The sequence below is a fragment of the Pan troglodytes genome, chromosome 15 (genome assembly GCF_028858775.2).
Source record: "Pan troglodytes isolate AG18354 chromosome 15, NHGRI_mPanTro3-v2.0_pri, whole genome shotgun sequence".
Lineage (NCBI taxonomy): Eukaryota > Metazoa > Chordata > Mammalia > Primates > Hominidae > Pan > Pan troglodytes.
Window position 1 is genome coordinate 91,580,670 of NC_072413.2, and position 18,886 is coordinate 91,599,555.

At 42.2% G+C, this 18,886-nt stretch overlaps 1 protein-coding gene across 20 annotated transcripts in view; it reads left to right on the forward strand.

Annotated features, from left to right (window-relative positions):
* The window catches only part of UNC79 (unc-79 homolog, NALCN channel complex subunit), a 374,208-nt gene that overhangs the window by 238,567 nt on the left and 116,755 nt on the right, over window positions 1-18,886 (forward strand). For 19 of the 20 annotated variants that reach the window (XM_063793093.1, XM_054666247.2, XM_054666242.2 and 16 more), the window contains 7 exons: window positions 577-700; window positions 2,941-3,081; window positions 5,683-5,904; window positions 7,992-8,219; window positions 10,048-10,189; window positions 14,464-14,543; window positions 14,628-14,776. In XM_063793093.1, the coding sequence (XP_063649163.1) occupies window positions 577-700; window positions 2,941-3,081; window positions 5,683-5,904; window positions 7,992-8,219; window positions 10,048-10,189; window positions 14,464-14,543; window positions 14,628-14,776 (1,086 nt within the window). The remainder of the gene's footprint in view (window positions 1-576; window positions 701-2,940; window positions 3,082-5,682; window positions 5,905-7,991; window positions 8,220-10,047; window positions 10,190-14,463; window positions 14,544-14,627; window positions 14,777-18,886) is intronic. The other variant, XM_054666243.2, reaches the window with a different exon arrangement.

An 18,886-nucleotide genomic window follows, 5' to 3' on the forward strand; every position in this document is an offset into this window, starting at 1 on the left:
TGTAATTATAATCATATCTGACGTTTGGTGAGCATGTACTGAATGCCGGTCACCCTACTAAGCGTTTTATATAATCTCATTTATTTTTTAACAACCCTGTGGAGAAACTTGAAGCCCCAACATGAAATAGCTGCAATACCTCAACCTAAGATGATTTGGCATTGTCCAGAAAAGATTTTGTTCTTGTGGAATAGTAAATAGATAAAAACAGATGTTTACTTATTTTGAAATTTTCAAATATAATTGGTGGGATGTGGTGGGAAAGTGCAAAGGGAAACTGTTTTAGATGCTGCGGAGCAATGCTAATGCCTTAGAAATGCAATTCCTTCTGTTAAACCTAATATGAGGAAGAACAGTAATGTTATTAACAACCATATGAATTATTTATAAGATCTCTATTTCAATGACATAAACTTCTCTTACAGTAAAGTGAAATATGCTGATAACAGTTCAGAATACAAACTAATCTAAAAGGCTTGGCTCTCCAAATAGGGAATAGTTAGAAAGACGGTGGTGGTATTAGTAGAACCCAATCTATGCCCATTGGTCATTTACTTTTGTTGCTCTGCTTTCCAGCAAAATGTTTGACATTGAACTCTGTCCTCTGCCTTTCTCAATGGAGGAGATGTTTGGTTTTATTAGTTGTCGGTTTACAGGATACCCCTCCTCTGTGCAGGAGCAAGCTTTACTATGGCTTCATGTAAGTGAATAATACTTTCGATCATTTTAGGAAATAGTTCTTAGCTTATAAGCTTTAGATCCCTGGGTCGAGAGAGTGGGAGTTATAGCAAAGAGTTCATAAGTCCCCATGTTTGCCAAGAAAGTGTATCTCCTATGCATAGATAAATGAGTAAATTTCAAATATATGTTGCTCTAGTTGTGGTTAATAACATATAAATATATAAATTGTGCAATAATATTACTGAATTCATAGTAGCTTTAGGTCCTTTTGTATTTTTCCATCAATGGCTATTAAAAGTACAATAGCTGTCTTGTGGGATTCTGATAAATCTTTGATATTAAACAGGTCCTTTACTTGGAAAGATGGGGAAGGATTTAGTGAGTAGTTCATGCTGTTCCCTCAGCCTTGAATGACTTCCTCTCCTGTCTCTATCTGTGAACTCCAACCTACCTTTTAAAGTCCATCTCAAAAATTATCCCCTATGTGAACTTTCCTGCTACTTCAAACCCTCATCTTCCCAGGTTCTCTGTGTGAATTTGGTTCTATTTCTGTCTCACAGTTTTTGTCTGTCTCGCCACCTGATTACAAGCTCCTGAGTACAGGGGCCAGGTCTTACTCATTTCTGTATTTATAACCCTCTTCATCCTCTCCTCCTAGAATATGGCACACGCTTGTATTTAAAAGTGGATGTTCAATTAAAGTTTATTAAATTAACTTGAATACCTGATATGAGTTTGGGCAGTTTTAGAAAATGAGGACAGAATCAATGTTTACATTAACTACAGGTACAGATACATTTCTGTGTCATGCAAGGATAGGATCCCATAAGCTCTTCAAGTTGTAAAGACACCTTTTCGAAACTAAAGAGCAATATTCTTCACATTTGACAAAGAGTAAAGGGAGCATTTTTTAAAAAGTCAAAATTTGGACCAGCTCAGTAGCTCATGCCTATAATCCCAGCACTTTGGGAGGCAAAGGTGGGCAGATCACTTGCTCAGGAGTTCAAGACCAGCCTGGCCAACATGGCCAAAGCCCATCTCTACAAAAAATACAAAAATTAGCTGATTGTGGTGATGCACGCCTGTTGTCCCAGCTACTTGGGAGGCCGAGCCGGGAGAATCTCTTGAGCCCAGGAGATCGAGGCTGCAGTGAGCTATGATCAAGCCACTGCACTCTAGCCTGGGCAATAGAGTGAGACCCTGTCTCAAAAAACAAACAAACAAACAAACAGTCAACTTTGGGATTTAGAATTTAAACCATTTATTCCCAAATGGATTTCAGTAACGTAATTCTCCTTTTAAGAAAGCCAGTCTTCCTACAGATGGCTGGATGTTGCCTCAGTTACCCCGTTGCACAGCCCTTACACTGTGCTCTTTGGGGATGAGCCCATACAGCTTTGTCCCCCCTATAGCTACAGCGGCAACATTTACACGTTTTATGAACTGGGCTTTCATCCAGCCTTGGTTTATAAGACAGAGTGCTGCAGCTGAAGAAGGTTTTCCAGCCTTGGTCTATTTGGAGGATAGAGTGGACACTATAGTGGTTAGAGTTGACTCATTTATAATTAATTCTGGAAGCACGTACAGGAGCTCCCATGTGCCAGACACTGAAATAGGCACTGGAATAAAAAATGGGACCAGAAATAGTCCTTTCTGCCTACTTCCTTTCTTTAAGCAGCTCACAGTGGGAGGGATAGGATTAGATAATTAAACAGAAGAAAAAGTAATAATTGCTCTAATAAAGATATGTATAAAGGTTAAGAAAGCAGAAAACAGGGATGGATTAATTCTGTCTGAAGGAAGAAGGCATTTTTTTCCAGAAAATTAATGACAGAGAAAGTGACTTGATTTGGGCCCAGATTGACATGAAGTTGTACCAGACAGCAGGATCGGATGGGTCATTGAGATCAGAGTGGGGATGGACTGGAGAAGCAGTGCTAGTCCAGGAGAAAGGTGGGGATCTAAGGCACTAGTGGTGGGTATGGAGAGTGGGGGACAGCATCAAAAGAAACTGAGAAGTGTTAATAGAAAGAACATGGTGACCTATTGGATGCTGGGGGTGAGGAAAGGAGAAAGTTCAGTGATAACTTTGATTTTCTTAGTATGAAAATTGGAGGATGACTGTGTTGATAGAATACGTGTAAGGCTAATTATCCTTATGTTCAATAATTTGCTTTGGAAAAAGAAGGTTAAATGTAGCTTTTTTGAGTTTTAAAATTTACATGTGTTTTTTGGGGGATATATGCCTTTTTTCCCTAGGTATTATCGGAGTTAGATATCATGGTTCCACTTCAACTACTAATAAGTATGTTTTCTGATGGAGTTAATTCAGTCAAAGAGCTGGCAAATCAAAGAAAATCAAGAGTCAGTGAACTGGCAGGGAACCTTGCATCTCGAAGGGTAATTATTGCCACATTTGTTCTTGTCTTGCTTTTAAAAATCTCGAAAACCCTTGTCAGTTATCCTACGCCTGAAAGTACTGTCATAAGAAACGAAAAATGTGTTTTCAGCCCATCTCGCTGTGTTCATCTTTTAAGTGCATTAAATAGTCACATTTGTTTGGTATAGTTTATAATCAGTAAGTTATTGAGTTTTCATTTTATTTTTAATTTCTTTGAATTTTAGCTTTCTCCCTTGATGAAAAAGAGTAGCTTTTTGGTAACATTCCATTTTTATGAGTCTCCTGGTGAATAAGAATTTTTTACCATCTCCTAGGCAGATCAGTGCTTCACTTTGGGGGTGAGGAGTCTGGGAGGAGTTTGGATGATTGTTTTTTTTTTTTTCCTTGTCTTTTGGGAAGATATGATCAACTACTGGTGACTGTGAGGGATGCTGTCACTGTGAACCAACTGAGCCCATTTTATTGACCCCTTTGCATCATTGTAGATGAGAAAAGTCAAGATAGTCTGGTCTAAAGTGTATACAAACTGCTGGACAGCTTTGGTTATTTTTCTATGGAGGCCTGATAGAGTCTCTGCTGATGTGCTGCTGTTCTCAGGCCGTGAGCAGCTGTGGAAAGGTTGACTCTTATTGGATGGTTGGCAGAAAATGTCCTCCACTCTTTCCTTGTCAAGCCTCTCTACAAAATTTCCCCCACTGTATGCCACAGGCCTCCAGCCATCCCACCTGATATCTAGGGATTAAAACATGGAACATGATTATGGGTTTGCATTCAGTGTTTTAAAGAATATCATTACTTATTTTGTCATCTTCCTGATAGGAGCCAGCTGCCAACCATCTGTACTTTCTTTCTTTCTTCTGTAACCTTTAAGATGACATTCCTTTGTGTAGCACTTTATTCTGTGCAATGTGTTCACAGCAAACAATATCACAGAATTGTGTGAGGCAACCAGGGAAGAACTCATTATCTTCATTTTACAACTACCTAACCTGATGTTCAGTGAAGTGAAGTGATTTCCTACAGAAACACTGTGAATACCTGGGTATTCTGATTCTTAATGGGGTAATCTTCCTCTTTACCTTAAAAATGGTGTTTGAAGAGCTTTGTGGTTACCACAAAGATTTTTAAGACAGAAAAATACCTAGGTGATAGGTTCAATCATATCCCAAACCTCAGCATCATGCAATATAACTTTGTAACAAACCTGCACATGTGTTCCCCCGATTCTAAAATAAAAATTGAAAAAGAAAAAAAAGAGAGAGAAATATGACTTGAGAGTGATGTACAGATGTGTTAGTCAGGGTTCTGATTCAGAATTTATCCCAGATAGTTTAAATGACAGACTTTAATGGAGATTCTTCCTATAGTATTATGGGAAAGCTTAAAGGAGCTAAAGTAGCAATATGGGTAGACAAGGCACCTAGAGTCCAGGTACAGTCCAGTAGAAAGTCCTTACACTCCCAGGGCTGAAGGAACAAGGGAAAGAGTTCCTGGGGTACCAAACGGGAGCTGAAACTGTAAGAAAGGGCTGGTTGGAGAAGTTACGGAGTGCTGGAGATGCTCCCAGAGATGTAGCACCCAAGTGGGCAGGGAGAGGGGAGAAATACTCCTGCCTCTTTCTCCTCCAGGTCTCAGGAATTCTGCTGGTACCTCCCACTGACTGAACCCAGTCGGGCTTGGTGGTTTATGCCTCTAATCCCAGCACTTCAGGAGGCTGAAGTGGGAGGATTGCTTGAGTCCAGGAGTTAGAGACCAGCCTGGGCCACATAATGAGACCTTGTCTCTACAAAAAAATTTTCAAAAACTTAGCTGGGCCTGGTGGTGCATGCCTTTTGTCCCAGCTACTTGGGAGGCTGAGGTGGGAGGATTGCTTGAGAGTGAGAGGTCAAGCCTGCAGAGAGCCGTGATCATGCCACTGCACTCCAGCCTGGGCAACAGAGCAAGACTGTCCCAAAACAAAACAACAACAAAATAATCCAAAAAATAAAAACCATTGACTTAACCCAACTGGAAGCTAGGCAGCAAAGGAGCCAGAGGAGACTCAGTCCACGACTTCTTGGGCATAGAGCAGGGCCAAGGAGGTAGTAAGAGTCTGAGTGGGGGTTGGGTGGACAAATGGAGAATAACCAGTACAAAAGGTTTGTCATATATTGTCGTCTCATAATAGTTTAATAATTGTAATCCCCAGAGACCATCTTTTAACCAATCAGGTCAACCTGAGATTCTGTGCTTCTGATTCTAAACATTATCTTGCAATATTTTACTTTTGTAAGTTCTCATTTTTCAGGGTACGATTTTCAGTAGACTCAAACAATCTGGTCTAATTGGACATGTTTGATGGGTTGAAAAATGTAATGGCAGATGCCTTCATTCTTCAGGGTGTTGATGTCACTTCCTGACAACTAGGAAGTTTGAGTGGTTTTATTTCTTGTTTTTATATATTGAGAGAATCCTTAGTATTTGGAGGTACTAATGCCATTGGTTAAGGAAAGAAATAAGTTTGACAGCTGGAAATACCTTCCATAGAGTCCCCGAATATTTTTCACAGCAATTTGAGCTTCTGTGAGTTCATTTCTATGTGTTGCCATTCTTTCTCGTAGGTGAGTGTTGCCTCTGATCCTGGCCGACGAGTTCAGCACAATATGCTTAGTCCATTTCATAGTCCTTTCCAGAGTCCGTTTCGGAGTCCTTTGCGTAGTCCGTTTCGTAGCCCTTTCAAGAATTTTGGACACCCAGGAGGAAGGACTATTGACTTTGATTGTGAAGATGATGAAATGAATCTAAATTGTTTCATCCTCATGTTTGATCTTCTCCTGAAGCAGGTAGCTGAAGCATGAGCTTCCTTTAGTTCAGAGGTGAAGAATGAGAGAAAGCGTTGTACAGCAATTCTTTCCATGTGTTGGGCATCTCCACACTTATCAAAATGATTCAGCATCACCCAAGACCTTTTGCAAACTCCTTTGGAGATTTCCTAAAGAGTCTGAAAACTACTTATGTGAATATCTGCAGTGATGTTGACATATGAGAATGGATTGAATTTTAGAAACACCCTAGTGTCATTAGAATTGATTCTGTTAAATAAATTGCATGAACAAAAAGGATGATACTATTGTTGGGAAGGGCAAGGTACAACCCTATAGTGATGAAGCTAAATTTAATATATTTTATACATTGATTTTTAAAGTTAATTTAAAAAGAGAAGTTAAAAAGGTTTTGATGAGAACATTTCTTTTTAACCTTTTATTTTGAAATAATTTCAGATTTGCAGAAAAGTTACAAGAATACTATAAAGAATTCCTAAATACTCCTCCCCACAATTCTCCAGATGTTAACATTTACCACATCTGCTTCTCTTTCTCTGCATGTGTATGCGTTAATTTTTAATAGATCATTTGAGACTAAATTGCAGACATGATGTCCTTTTATCCCTAAATACTTCAGAGTGTATTTTCTAAAAAAAAGGACATTCTCTTACATAAACACAGTACAGTTATCAAAATCAGGAAATTAATAGTGTTATAGTACTACTACATAACTTGCAGAAATTATTAATTTTGAAAATTGATATAATAATAGTAATATCATCTTTATAGCAAGAGAAAAAAGCCTGGCTTTGATTAAGGAACAATCTAGAAGCACTCATTGCAATTACAGATACTGTTTCCTTTGTCTTCTTTAATCTAGGACAGTTCCTCAGTCTTTATCTTTCGTGTCCTTGACTTTTTTTTAAAATTATTTTTAATTTTTGTGGGTACCTCGTAGGTGTCTATACTTATGGGGCCTTGACATTTTTGAAGAGTATAGTCCAGTTGTTTTGTGGACTGTCCCTCAATTTGAGTTTGCCTGATGCTTCCTTATGAATTAATTTGGGTCATGCATTTTTTTGGCAGGAAGACCACAGATGTGATGTTATGTCCTTTGTAATGCATCATGTCAGCAGGCGTAAGATATAATAATGTCCCATTACTGTAATGATAATTTTGGTCACCTTAACCAAGTGACCAAAATCTGCCACATTTTTCTGTGATAAAGTCACTATTTTCCCTTTTGTAACTAATAAGTAATTTGTAAGTACCTTATGGATTTCCTATTTATTATCAGGCTTTCATCCACTAGTTTTAGCATCAATGGATGACTCATCAATTATTACTATCATGACAGTCGAGTGATAATTTTCCAATTCCATCATTTCTTCTAAATGTATTCACTGGTATTCTACTGATGGAATAGTTTCTCCCTCTTTCCCATTTATGTGTTTATTTATTTATCTACTCATTCCCGCAGTGCCCATGGATTTTATGTTATTTGGTGGGTTATAATCTGTTACTATGATTCTGTATTTTGATGCTCGTATCGTTCCGCATTTGGCCAGTGGGAATCTTTTCAAGCTGGCTCCTGTGTTCTTTTGGCACGTCCACATCATTCTATGAACTCTTCCTTGATTTCTGGTGTGACAAGATGTTCCAGGCTCATCTTATATTTTCCTAGCCCCAGCCCTGGAATTCAGCCATTTCTCCAAGGAGCCCTGGTTCCTTTTAGCAGCTCATGGTATTTAGAAACCAAGATCTGGACTCTAGGTGAGGAGCAGCATTTTTTAAATGTGTAAAATCTCCCAAACCGATTAGCCAAAAACAACAACTCTCTTTTAAATCTCCTACATGATTTTTAAAATAATTCCAATTGCTTCATCTTGTGTTTATATTCCTTCTAGAAAAACCCACGGACAGCAATGTATATTCATGGTCTTGAAGCCTATATTGTCTTTAAATAATTCAATATTTCTGTCAGTTAGTGAAAATCATCCCCAAGTAGTGTGCCAATGGAATATTGGACAAATGGACCAAACTCCTTCTTCTTCTTTTTTTTTTTTGTGTGTGTGTGCGTGTGTCCTTTTTTTGATGTCTTTCAGATGGAGTTACAAGATGATGGAATCACGATGGGTTTAGAGCACAGCTTATCAAAGGACATTATTTCTATTATAAACAATGTCTTCCAAGCCCCCTGGGGGGGATCCCACACCTGCCAGAAGGACGAAAAAGCAATCGAGTGCAACTTATGTCAGTCTAGTATCCTCTGCTATCAGCTTGCTTGTGAACTCCTGGAGAGACTAGCTCCTAAAGAAGAAAGCCGGCTGGTGGTAAGCAGTTGAAGAAACGAGATGACCCATGTATAATAGCATTAAAGACTGCAGTAGCTGATGTAATGGAGTCTTCCTCCAGCAGCATCTTATACTCCATGCTGGGTTATACGTGAGACTGTGTTAAAAGAAACTTTACCCATTGCTTCTGCCAACTCAGGCTCTTGGAAAGGGATACAAACTGAAGCCACGCTATACGGAATTCTATTAAGTGGCTTGAGTGAGGGTTGTAGCACCTCCATTCATATGGTTTCATGCATTAGTAGTATTCTTAAAAGAACTTTTATCACAAAGTTATATTACAAAGTTTAAGTGACAGTGGATACTGTAAAATGTATTTTTTTTTTTTTTGAGACGGTGCCTTACTCTGTCTCCTATGCTGGAGTGCAGTAGCTTGATCATGGCTCACTGAAACCTCTGCCTCCCAGGCTCAGGTGATTCTCCCACTTCAGCCTCCCAAGAAGCTGGGACTACAGGTGCCCACCACCATGCCTGGCTAATTTTTAAACTATTTTTTGTGGAGACGGGGTTTTGCCATGTTGCCCAGGCTGGTCTTGAACTCCTGAGCTCAAGTGGTCTACCTTCCTCGGCCTCCCAAAGTGCTGGGATTACAGGCATGAGCCACCATGCCTGGCCAAATGTATGCATTTTTAAATTGTTTCTCCATCTAGCTGTTGACAGACACTTGGGTTGCCATACCTTGCTGTCTGTAACTCACATGTTATAGCAGTTTTTCACTCCTAAAAATTTGACTACCCTGGACAACCAGTATTTGTGTCTTTAAATTTTTTTTAAAAAATTATTTATTATTATTATTGTTATTTTTAGAGATAGGGTCTTGCTCTGTCACCCAGGAGGGCAGTGGTGTAATCATGATTAGCTGCAGCCTTGAACTCCTGGACTTAAGAATCCTCCTACCTCAGCCTCCTCGGTAACTGGACACAGGCATGCCACCATGCCTGGATAATTTTAAACATTCTTTTAGAGATGAGGTCTCACTATGTTGCCCAGGCTGGTCTCAAATCCTGCCCTCAAGTGATCCTCCTTGCCTCACCCTCCCAAAGCACTGGGATTACAGGCATGAACCACCACACCTGGCCAGTATTTGCATCTTTTTTTTTTTTTTTTTTTTTTTTTGAGACAGAGTCTCACTCTGTCGCCCAGGCTGGAGTACTGTGGTATGATCTTGGCTCACTGCAACCTCTGCCTCCCAGGTTCAAGCGATTCTCCTGCCTCAGCCTCCCTAGCAGCTGGGATTACAGGCATGTGCCACCATGCCCGGCTAATTTTTGTATTTTTAGTAGAGACGGGGTTTCACCATGTTGGTCAGGCTGGTCTCGAATTCCCGACCTCGTGATCCGCCTACCTCGGCCTCCCAAAGTGCTGGGATTATAGGCATGAGCCACCATGCCCGGCCATTTGCATCTTAATATAGCTTTGTGAACCCGTTATTATTCATTCCTAATCAAGTGCTGTTATTGAATAAAATGTACATGGGTGAGAATGACTTGATGAGTGGGACACTGATCTTGGAGACTAATGCAGAGGTGAGAAAGCAGGCCTAGGAAGATTTAATGATGTTTTTGATCTTCTTCTATATATATTTGAAGTGAAAGAAAATGTTTCAGCAATAGCGGATAGAGATTTCTTTTCACTGTTCCAGCAATAAGCTCCAGGGTCTTCTGGGGTGTGGTGCCTTGGCCTCTGGCCTCAGCAGCATGGGACCCGAGACACAGCAGGTGTGCAGTCCAGCTTTGCTGAGCTGAGCAAACCGTTCCTGACACCCCTCCAGGGCTGCTTACCTGGCTGCCTGTCCTGTTTATTTCAGGAGCCCACAGACAGCCTTGAGGATAGCCTCCTTTCTTCCAGACCAGAGTTTGTCATAGGCCCTGAAGGGGAGGAGGAGGAGAATCCTGCAAGCAAGCATGGGGAGAACCCAGGCAATCGCACCGAGCCCGTGGAACATGCTGGTAGGTGTGCACTGACTGCCGGGGAATGCGCCATGTGCACATGGCCTGATGCTCAAATCACCGGGTTCTTGGTTTAATATCGACTTGGGCAAATTCAGACGTGGTTTCCTTAGTATAGACTCGTGCAGAGGGACATTTCCCAGCAGATTATAAAATGAACAGATCCGTTACAGTTCCCATAGAACCCAGTTCCCTGAGCATCTTTCTGGCAGCGGGCACTGGTTTTCAATAAAAACTCATTGCCTCCCTACTTACAATGCGAGGTATTCTCTGTGGACCAAGGCTGGGTGCTGACAATCTTGACAGCCACTCAGGGCATTTGGCTAAAGCAGAGTGTTTCTGAGTAGAAGCAGTGGGGCTCTGGCGGTTGGGCTGTGCAGGCTGAGCTCAAAGGCTACTTTGCTGGCTCTTAGCTGGGACTGGGGAGCAGCCACTTTTTCATTTGTCTCAAAGCTCTTGGGTGGACGCAATGGGGGCAGTGAGATGGCAGATAGGCTCAGGAATCGTACTCTAGCTCCTCTCACATGAGGACGTTTAGGGATTTCAGGATGTGACCCCACGTGCCTCTGGGAAAGCCTGATTTCTAGCTCTGGGTGGTGGCACTCTGGGGATCTATATGAGACCTGGGGCAAATTTGGGCAGCTTTTCAATCTTCCTGCATCCATGATCCGGAAGAGTTAGAATAGCTTGCTCCTGGTCAGGCGCGGTGGCTCGTACCTGTAATCCCAGTACTCTGGGAGGCCAAGGTGGGTGGATCACCTGAGGTCGGGAGTTCAAGACCAGCCTGGCCAACTTGGAGAAACCCTGTCTCTACTAAAAATACAAAATTAGCCAAGTGTGGTGGCTCATGCCTGTAATCCCAGCTACTAGGGAGATTGAGGCAGGAGAATTGCTTGAACTGGGCAGGCAGAGGTTGTGGTGAGCCGAGATCGCACCATTGCACTCCAGCCTGGGCAACAAGAGTGAAACTCTGCTCAAAAAAAATAAAGAAAGAAAGAAAGAAAGAAAGAATAGCTTGCTCCTGGGAGCCCACTCCAGTATCAGGAGGCATGGGCTTGGCATCATTTCTTCAGTGAGCAGCAGATATTATTAGGGGACTGTTTTCTGGGGTTCATTGCAACTGTGGAGGTGTCTTATTCAAACAAAGGTAACCCTACTAAATCTTCGGTCAGAACTAACTGCTTCTCCATGGATCATATGAACAGTGAATTGTGTATGAATATCTCAGCTCACACTATTTCATGTCATAAACTTTAGAATTTGAAGGAATACCTGAGGTGAGCTGGTTCACTGGTTTTCGGTGTGCACTTCTTGAAGCTGTAAGGGCTCGGTGTGATTTCTTTTGGAACATCCTCAATTGGGGCAATCCCTGGGGGGAAGAGGAGGGCAAAATATAAAGACCCAGGCTCCCCACCTTGCTTCTGCCAGATTGCTCCAACTTACTCTCTTTCATATGTTGGAGGTCTTTTTTTTTTTTTTTTTTTAAGATAAGGGTCCTGCTCTGTCATCCAGGCTGGAGTGCAGGAGCGCGATCACGGCTCACTCCAGCCTTGACCACCCGGGCTCAAGCAGTGCTCCCACCTCAGCCTCCCGAGTAGCTGGGACCACAGACATGCTCCACCATGCCCGGCTAGTTTTTTAAACTTTTTGTAGAGATGGGTTTTCGCCATGTTGCTCAGGCTGTTCTCGAACTCCTAGACTCAAGTGATCCACCCGTCTCGGCCTCCCAAAGAGCTGGGATTACAGCATGAGCCACCACACCCGGCCATATGTTGGAATTCTAAGATTTTCTGCAAACAGAATATTCTGCAGAAAAGAAGTTTACAATCTGTTGATCCAGTTTAGCCTTTGTACTTGGCAGATGAGGAAAATAAATCCCAGATGGGTTAAACAACTTGCCCCTGGTCATGTCACTCCTACTATTCATTCACAATTTATACTTCATATTTCACATGATTCCAGAGCTGTAACGGAACATCGGAATCCCTGAGAAGCAGAAACACAAACAAAAGCTCCACTCCCCAGCTTCAAGTCTGGGTATCCCTGGGATGGGGACCTGGGAATGGGAAACAACTAATTAGTGGCAGGGTTGGGACTAGAACCCAGGTCTTCTACTTTAATTTAGGATTAATTAACTTGTTGTAGGTGCTGCAGCAGCCAGGGCCCAGGCCTACAGTTGTGTTTCTGTCAGGCATTCATGCCTATGGGAAGCTGGGACTTCACTCATGATCCAATAGCCTGTACTCTTTCTATGCAAATATATTTTTTAAACCTAAGCTAGCACACAGATCAATTAACTGCTGCTTTTATCTCTACGTAATATTTTATTGGAGCAATGGTTAAAATTAAGCAATTTCTTTTTTCTTTTCTTTTTTTGAGACAGGGTCTTACTCTGTTGCCCAGGCTGGAGTGCAGTGGTGTGATCTCGGCTCACTGCAACCTCCACCTCCCAGGTTCAAGCAATTCTCATTTCTTAGCTTCCTGAGTAGCTGGGACTACAGGCACCCACCGCCACTCTGGCTAAGTTTTTTTTTTTTTTTTTTTTTTTTTTAAGAGATGGGGTTTTGCCATGTTAGCTAGGCTGGTCTCGAACTCCTGACCTCAAGTGATCCACCTGCCTCAGCCTCCCAAAGTGCTAGGATTACAGGCGTGAGCCACTGCGCCTGGCCAGCAATTTATTTTTAAATGTTTTTCTTTTCCTTGCTGAATTGTTATACAGTCCACTTATTAAAACACATGCTTTGTTCTCCCCTGCATGCTCCTCCAGGCTCCTGTGGCAGCTTTAGCCTCTTTTCCTGCTCAGACTCTCCGCTGTCTTGCAGGATGCAGTTATAAATTGTCTCCGCAGGAGAGTCCCTCTTCTCTTTCTTCCAAGACCAGGGTTCCCTGCTGTTCAGAGCCTCTCTCCTGCTTCTGCTCTGCAGGCCTTAAGACCAGGGTTCCCTGCTGTTCAGAGCCTCTCTCCTGCTTCTGCTCTGCGGGCCTTCAGGCAGTGATCTGGAGCTCTTCTGTCCTAGAATTCAGGGGCGCTCTGTCGACACGTGTTCAGAGACTTCCCCTCCCTTCTAGTGTGTTTCCCTTTTTCCCAACTTGAGGCCTGGCCCTATTTCTTACCGTGGTCAGATATGTCCACCACCAAAAATATATTTAAAACTTTCACATCAAACAAAACAGTCAAGTACTTATGACAAGCATTTAAAATACATTCAGGCGGAAGATTCCCAATGGACTTTTCAGTATCTAGACCAAGAGAATTTGACTGCCGTTGCCTCTGATCCTAGGGATTGCCAAAACGTGTAATGGTGATTTTAACACATTCTGCACTAGTTTCTGCATCTGGTTAGCTTGTGAATTCTTTTCTCTAGCATGCCTCATGTATAATATATTGCTGCCCCCAGTATGGGGGCAAAAGTTTTAGAGATCCTCCCGAGAGGGTGAAAATAATGAGTAGTTGTTCTCATCTGAATATGTTCAACTGTTTCAAAATCTACCTCTTTTTGTGAGAATCCATGGGATAAACCTCTTTAGTTGCTAGTACAAATTGAACACCTCTCTCTCTCTCTCTTTTTTTTTTTTTTGAGACTGAGTCTTGCTCTATTGCCCAGGCTGGAGTACAGTGGCTCGACATCAGCTCACTGCAACCTCCACCCTCCCAGGTTCAAGTGATTCTCTTGCCTCAGCCCCCAAGTAGCTGTGATTACAGGTGCCCACAATCATGCCTGGCTAATTTTTGTATTTTCAGTAGAGATGGGGTTTCACCATGTTGGCCATGCTGGTCTTGAACTCTGACCTCAAGTGATCTACCCGCCTTGGCCTCCCAAAGTGCTGGGATTACAGGCATGAGCCACCGCGCCCATCCAAACACCTCTCTTTAGTACCTGCATATCTCCCTTCCAATTAGGAAGGCATAGCTAGCCAGGTTCCAGGTCCCTTCAGGGAGCAGCAGAACTAACAGAACTAGCAGCACTGTGCAGTCAATCATGTATTCAGTTGTCTTTGGGTAGGGTTAGCTCCAGGGAGCCAAAGGCATCTGAATACATGATGGACTGCGCAGTGGAAAATGGAAACTGAGAATCCTCAATTCAGAAGATTTCCTGCACTTGTATCATAGCAGGGATATATGCTAATGTGGAGAGCAGATAAAAACTTTTCTCAAACAATTTTGCATATATGTCAATTTTTTACTCTTCTTGGTTTTTATGATCTTGATAAATTGATGAATGATGGGGGAGAGGAAGAGTTAGCCTAATTTTTGTGTAATTATTTCTTCACAGCAGTAAAGAATGATACCGAAAGAAAATTTTGCTACCAACAGCTTCCGGTAACATTGAGACTAATATATACCATTTTCCAGGTATATTTTCTGATGTCTTTGAATACTTGGCTTTGTAGCATTACTGTTTTGGATAACTTAGTAACCATGTGGTTTTTTGTATAGGAAATGGCTAAGTTTGAAGAGCCAGACATTCTTTTTAATATGCTCAATTGCCTGAAGATTCTCTGTCTGCATGGAGAATGTTTATACATTGCCAGAAAAGATCACCCTCAATTTTTAGCCTACATTCAGGACCACATGTTGATTGCAAGGTACGTCTTCCTAATGGTTTGTTTTGTTTGTTTATACATTAGGCTTTAGTTGTGAAAATTAAAGTTAGATTAAGATTTACTGGCTTGTTTGGGTTATTTTTTGAGCCAGGACAGCTCGATTGCCTGTGATAACTACTTTTATTTTTCTTTTTTAGTCTAATTTAAAAGTACGTTAATACAAGAAATGGTAATTTCCATTTGCCTGATACTGAATAAATAGAAAAGTTAAAGTAAAAATTATTGTATGCCTTTCACTTGTTAGATGGCTTAAGAATATAGAAAATATAGAAAAATGCCAAAAAATACGTTAATATTTACCTAGTATAATTAAGTAAGGACTTACCTACCTTCTTACTTAAAATAGAACTGCTAATAGATGTCTAAATCTCTCCATATACTATCTGATAAGTTATTTTTTAGAGACTGGTGAGACATTTTGAAAATTATAATAAAACGTTACCCTAGATTTACAGCATTTTTCCTCCTGAAAACCTTAAAATAACTTTTGCAATCTTCCTGGAAATAAACAGAAACATCCTTATTTTATATGTATGAGAATGAGTCAGTAAAAAAGGAAAAGATTGGTTCAGGTTAACTTGATGACAAACCACATTGAGGCTCTATCTTTCTTTACTCATTTTGTTTATTTATTTATTATTCATTCAACAAATATGAGGGCTTACTGTATACATTCTTGTTCTGGGTACTTAGGGAATTTGCAATCTAGTTTGGAAGGGCATGAATCCTATATAGAGAAAAGGTGACCATATAATTTAGTATTCAAATTTGTGTACGTTTGAGAGTGAAGAGAGGTGGTCTTCATAATAACCCCAAGAGGATGAATATAAACTCGACAGTCTTGGTTAAACTAAGATTCATGGTCATGTATATATAAGTCACTGTCAATCCAAGGGAATGTGATAAATGACTGCTTTATACAGCTCAGAGGTGGGAGAGAGCATTTCTGGATGAATGATGAATGATGAAAGGCTCTGGAGACAATACCACTTGAATGGGCATTGAGATAACGATAGAATTTTCATTGGTAGAGATTTGAGATGGGTGGGACATGTTGTAAAACCTGGGAATGTCAGGAGGAAACAGATAGCAGAGTTGGAAAGAAGGGACCAGAAATAAGCAGGGCATACTTGGGGGATGCCGAAGCTTTATTTATTTATTTATTTATTTTGCCGGATGGTGTGGATGTAAGGGAGTAATGGAAAATGAGGCTGGAGAAGTAGGTTGGGACCCAAGTATGAAGGGCCTTGAAGATAGGGATTTTATTTAATGATGTTTGGAGATCCATGGAAGACCTTAAAATAGAGTCAGAGGTGTGCTTTACTAGAATGAGTATGGAGAAAAGAGAGATTTTTGGAAAGCACCCAAATTTAAGAGAGTGCTAAGAGCACATTGCAAAGCTTACTGAATATAAACACACAATGCAGAACTTTTTTCTGAAAGGTTTGTTAGAAGAGGAAAGGAAACATCAGATACTTAGAGAGAAAAGGGAGTAGACATTAAGGATTTTTAGGATAAAGAAAATCTGAACGGCCAGGCGCGATGGCTCACGCCTGTAATCCCAGCACTTTGGGAGGCCGAGGCCGGCGGATCACGAGGTCAGGAGATCGAGACCATCCTGGCTAACACGGTGAAACCCTGTCTTTACTAAAAATACAGAAAAATTAGCTGGGTGTGGTGGCGGGCACCTGTAGTCCCTGCTACTCCGGAGGCTGAAGCGGGAGAATGACGTGAACCCGGGAGGTGGAGCTTGCAGTGAGCCGAGATTGTTGCCACTACACTCCAGCCTGGGAGACAGAGAGAGACTCCGTCTCAAAAAAAAAAAAAAAAAAAAAAAAGAGAGAGAGAAAATCCGAACATATTTATGGTCAGTGGGAAAGGGCCAGAGAAAGAAAACAGTTAGTGGGTGCAAGTTCTGGAAGGCAGGAGAGTGTGCGATCAAGAACAAAGGGTAGGGTGGAAAACAGGAAGAATACCCTTTCCTTTGAAAGAAGATAAATTTTGAGGCAAAGAGAAAGTGTTAAGGGGAGTTTATAACGGCTGACTTAAGCCTTAAGAATATTAGGTGTTGATGTCTTCTCCTGAGAGATGATGACAGACATTGTGTTGGGAACTTCAGGAACATGGAAAAGAGTATGGGACAGCCTGCACGAGGAAAGCAGCAGGAAGTAAACAAGAAATAACCAAAGAATCACCAGCTTTAGGGTTCGGCTGAGGTTAGCTAGCACCAGTTTGCAGTGGACCACCTTAGTAGGGGTTTGGGTTTCTTTTTCTCCGGCGCTCAGGGGCTTAGGAGTGGATGAGAGCAAATGGGCAAAGGGTTTACTGGGGACCGGGGACTGATGATATGGTTATGATGGAAGCTCAGAGGGACGAGGATTCCAGAGTGATGAAACGGTTGTCTCTGGGATCCATTCTACGATTGAAAGCAGATGAAGCCAGAAAAATTGATATTTGGGAGAAGAGTATGGAAAAGAGGGCAGAGGAGTCTCAGTCAGTATGGGCTGGGGGATGGGGGGGAAGTTGGGTGTTCTCAGCCTTATAGAGGGGAGGTCAGCATCTCATCCAGCAGAGTAAAGACAGAGGCCACTGGGGATGAGGAGGTGTGAATGAGACCAGGGCTTGATCCACTGATGGCATCTGCAGAGGCCCGCCTGAGGAGCAAGACTGAACTAGGTGCCTGATGGACCAAAGAACTGGGAGAGGACCCTGTGCATCAATGTCATGGGTTTCAAAAGAAAGAGACTGCTAAGAGGAGGCCTGGAGGAAGTCTTGGGAAGCAAGGGTCATTTGGCCTGGTGAAGACGGGAGTCCAGACTCATTGAGACTCTGGACTCTCAAGAGAAAATCTTAAGGCCAGGCACAGTGGCTCATCCCTGTAATTAGAGCATGTCGGAAAACAGAGGTGGGAGGATCACTTAAGGCCAGGAGTTTTAGACCAGCCTGGGCAACATAGCAAGACCCCATCTCTGCTGAAACAAAAAATTAGCCAAGTATGGTGGTGCAAGCCTATAGTCCCAGCTGCTGAGAGGCTGAGGTGGGAGGATTGCTTGATTTGAGGAGACTTTCTTCCATCTCTCCTGGGTTCTCATGGCTGCTGGCAATTGCTGGAATGTCTTGGCTGTAGCTGCCTCACTCCAATCTTTGCCACATGGTCTTCTTCCCTGTGTGTCCCTGAGTGCCCCTTCCTCTTATTAGGGCACTAGTCATTCGTTATATTTAGGACCCGCTCTATCCAGTAGGAACTCATCTTAACTGATGAAATCTAAATAAGTCCCCATCTTGGGGTTCTGAGTGCACATGAATTTTCGGGGAGCACTCTTCAGCCCACTAGAGAAGCATACCATGAGAAAGGTGGAGGATCTATAGAAGTTTCTTCCCAAGAAAACAGGGATTCTACAGCTGCAGTGGGAGGAAGAAGCTGGGGAAAGGGAAAGGGCAGATATGGCTGACCTGGAGTGGGGAAGAGTAGGAATGACCCGGAGGGAACAGTGTGAAGTTCGAGACCATCAGCAGATCTGGACGAAAGGAGTGAAGGAATAGGGTCGAGAGTTAGGCAGACGCTCCATGAATTCAACATGGGAATACGAAATGGGCATTATTTTTTATTGTGAAAGCAATCCCCCAGAATGTACACTTGCCAAATGGACTGTTAGTGCCACGGGACTACCCACTCGGCCTTTAGGGTCCATAGCCCAGGCTTTCTCCTTAAAGGGCCAGGTTTTCTCCGCAAAGTGCCACCATGACACAAAAACCATGATGGACAATGAAAGGACTTGTGGAAGAGATGCTCTGCCCCTTTCCAAACAAGTCTGCCCTCGAGAGCTGGGAAAGGCGAATGGGACTGGCCGAATCTTGGGTTTTGTCATGGAAATGGTTTTCTAGCTGGGCTGCCTGGTTTGCATTCTTCAACTACACTGGAAGTTCCATGAAGGCACAAATTATATCTTCTTTTTCCTTTGCACTCTTCCTAGGGCCTATTGTGCTCTGGAAGCATCATCATCCTTGTCATCATGATGGTGGTAGCAGCTTCAGGTTTCTGCATACCTACTAAATACCATGCTCTCTGCACATCTTGTTTAAAGCCCACGC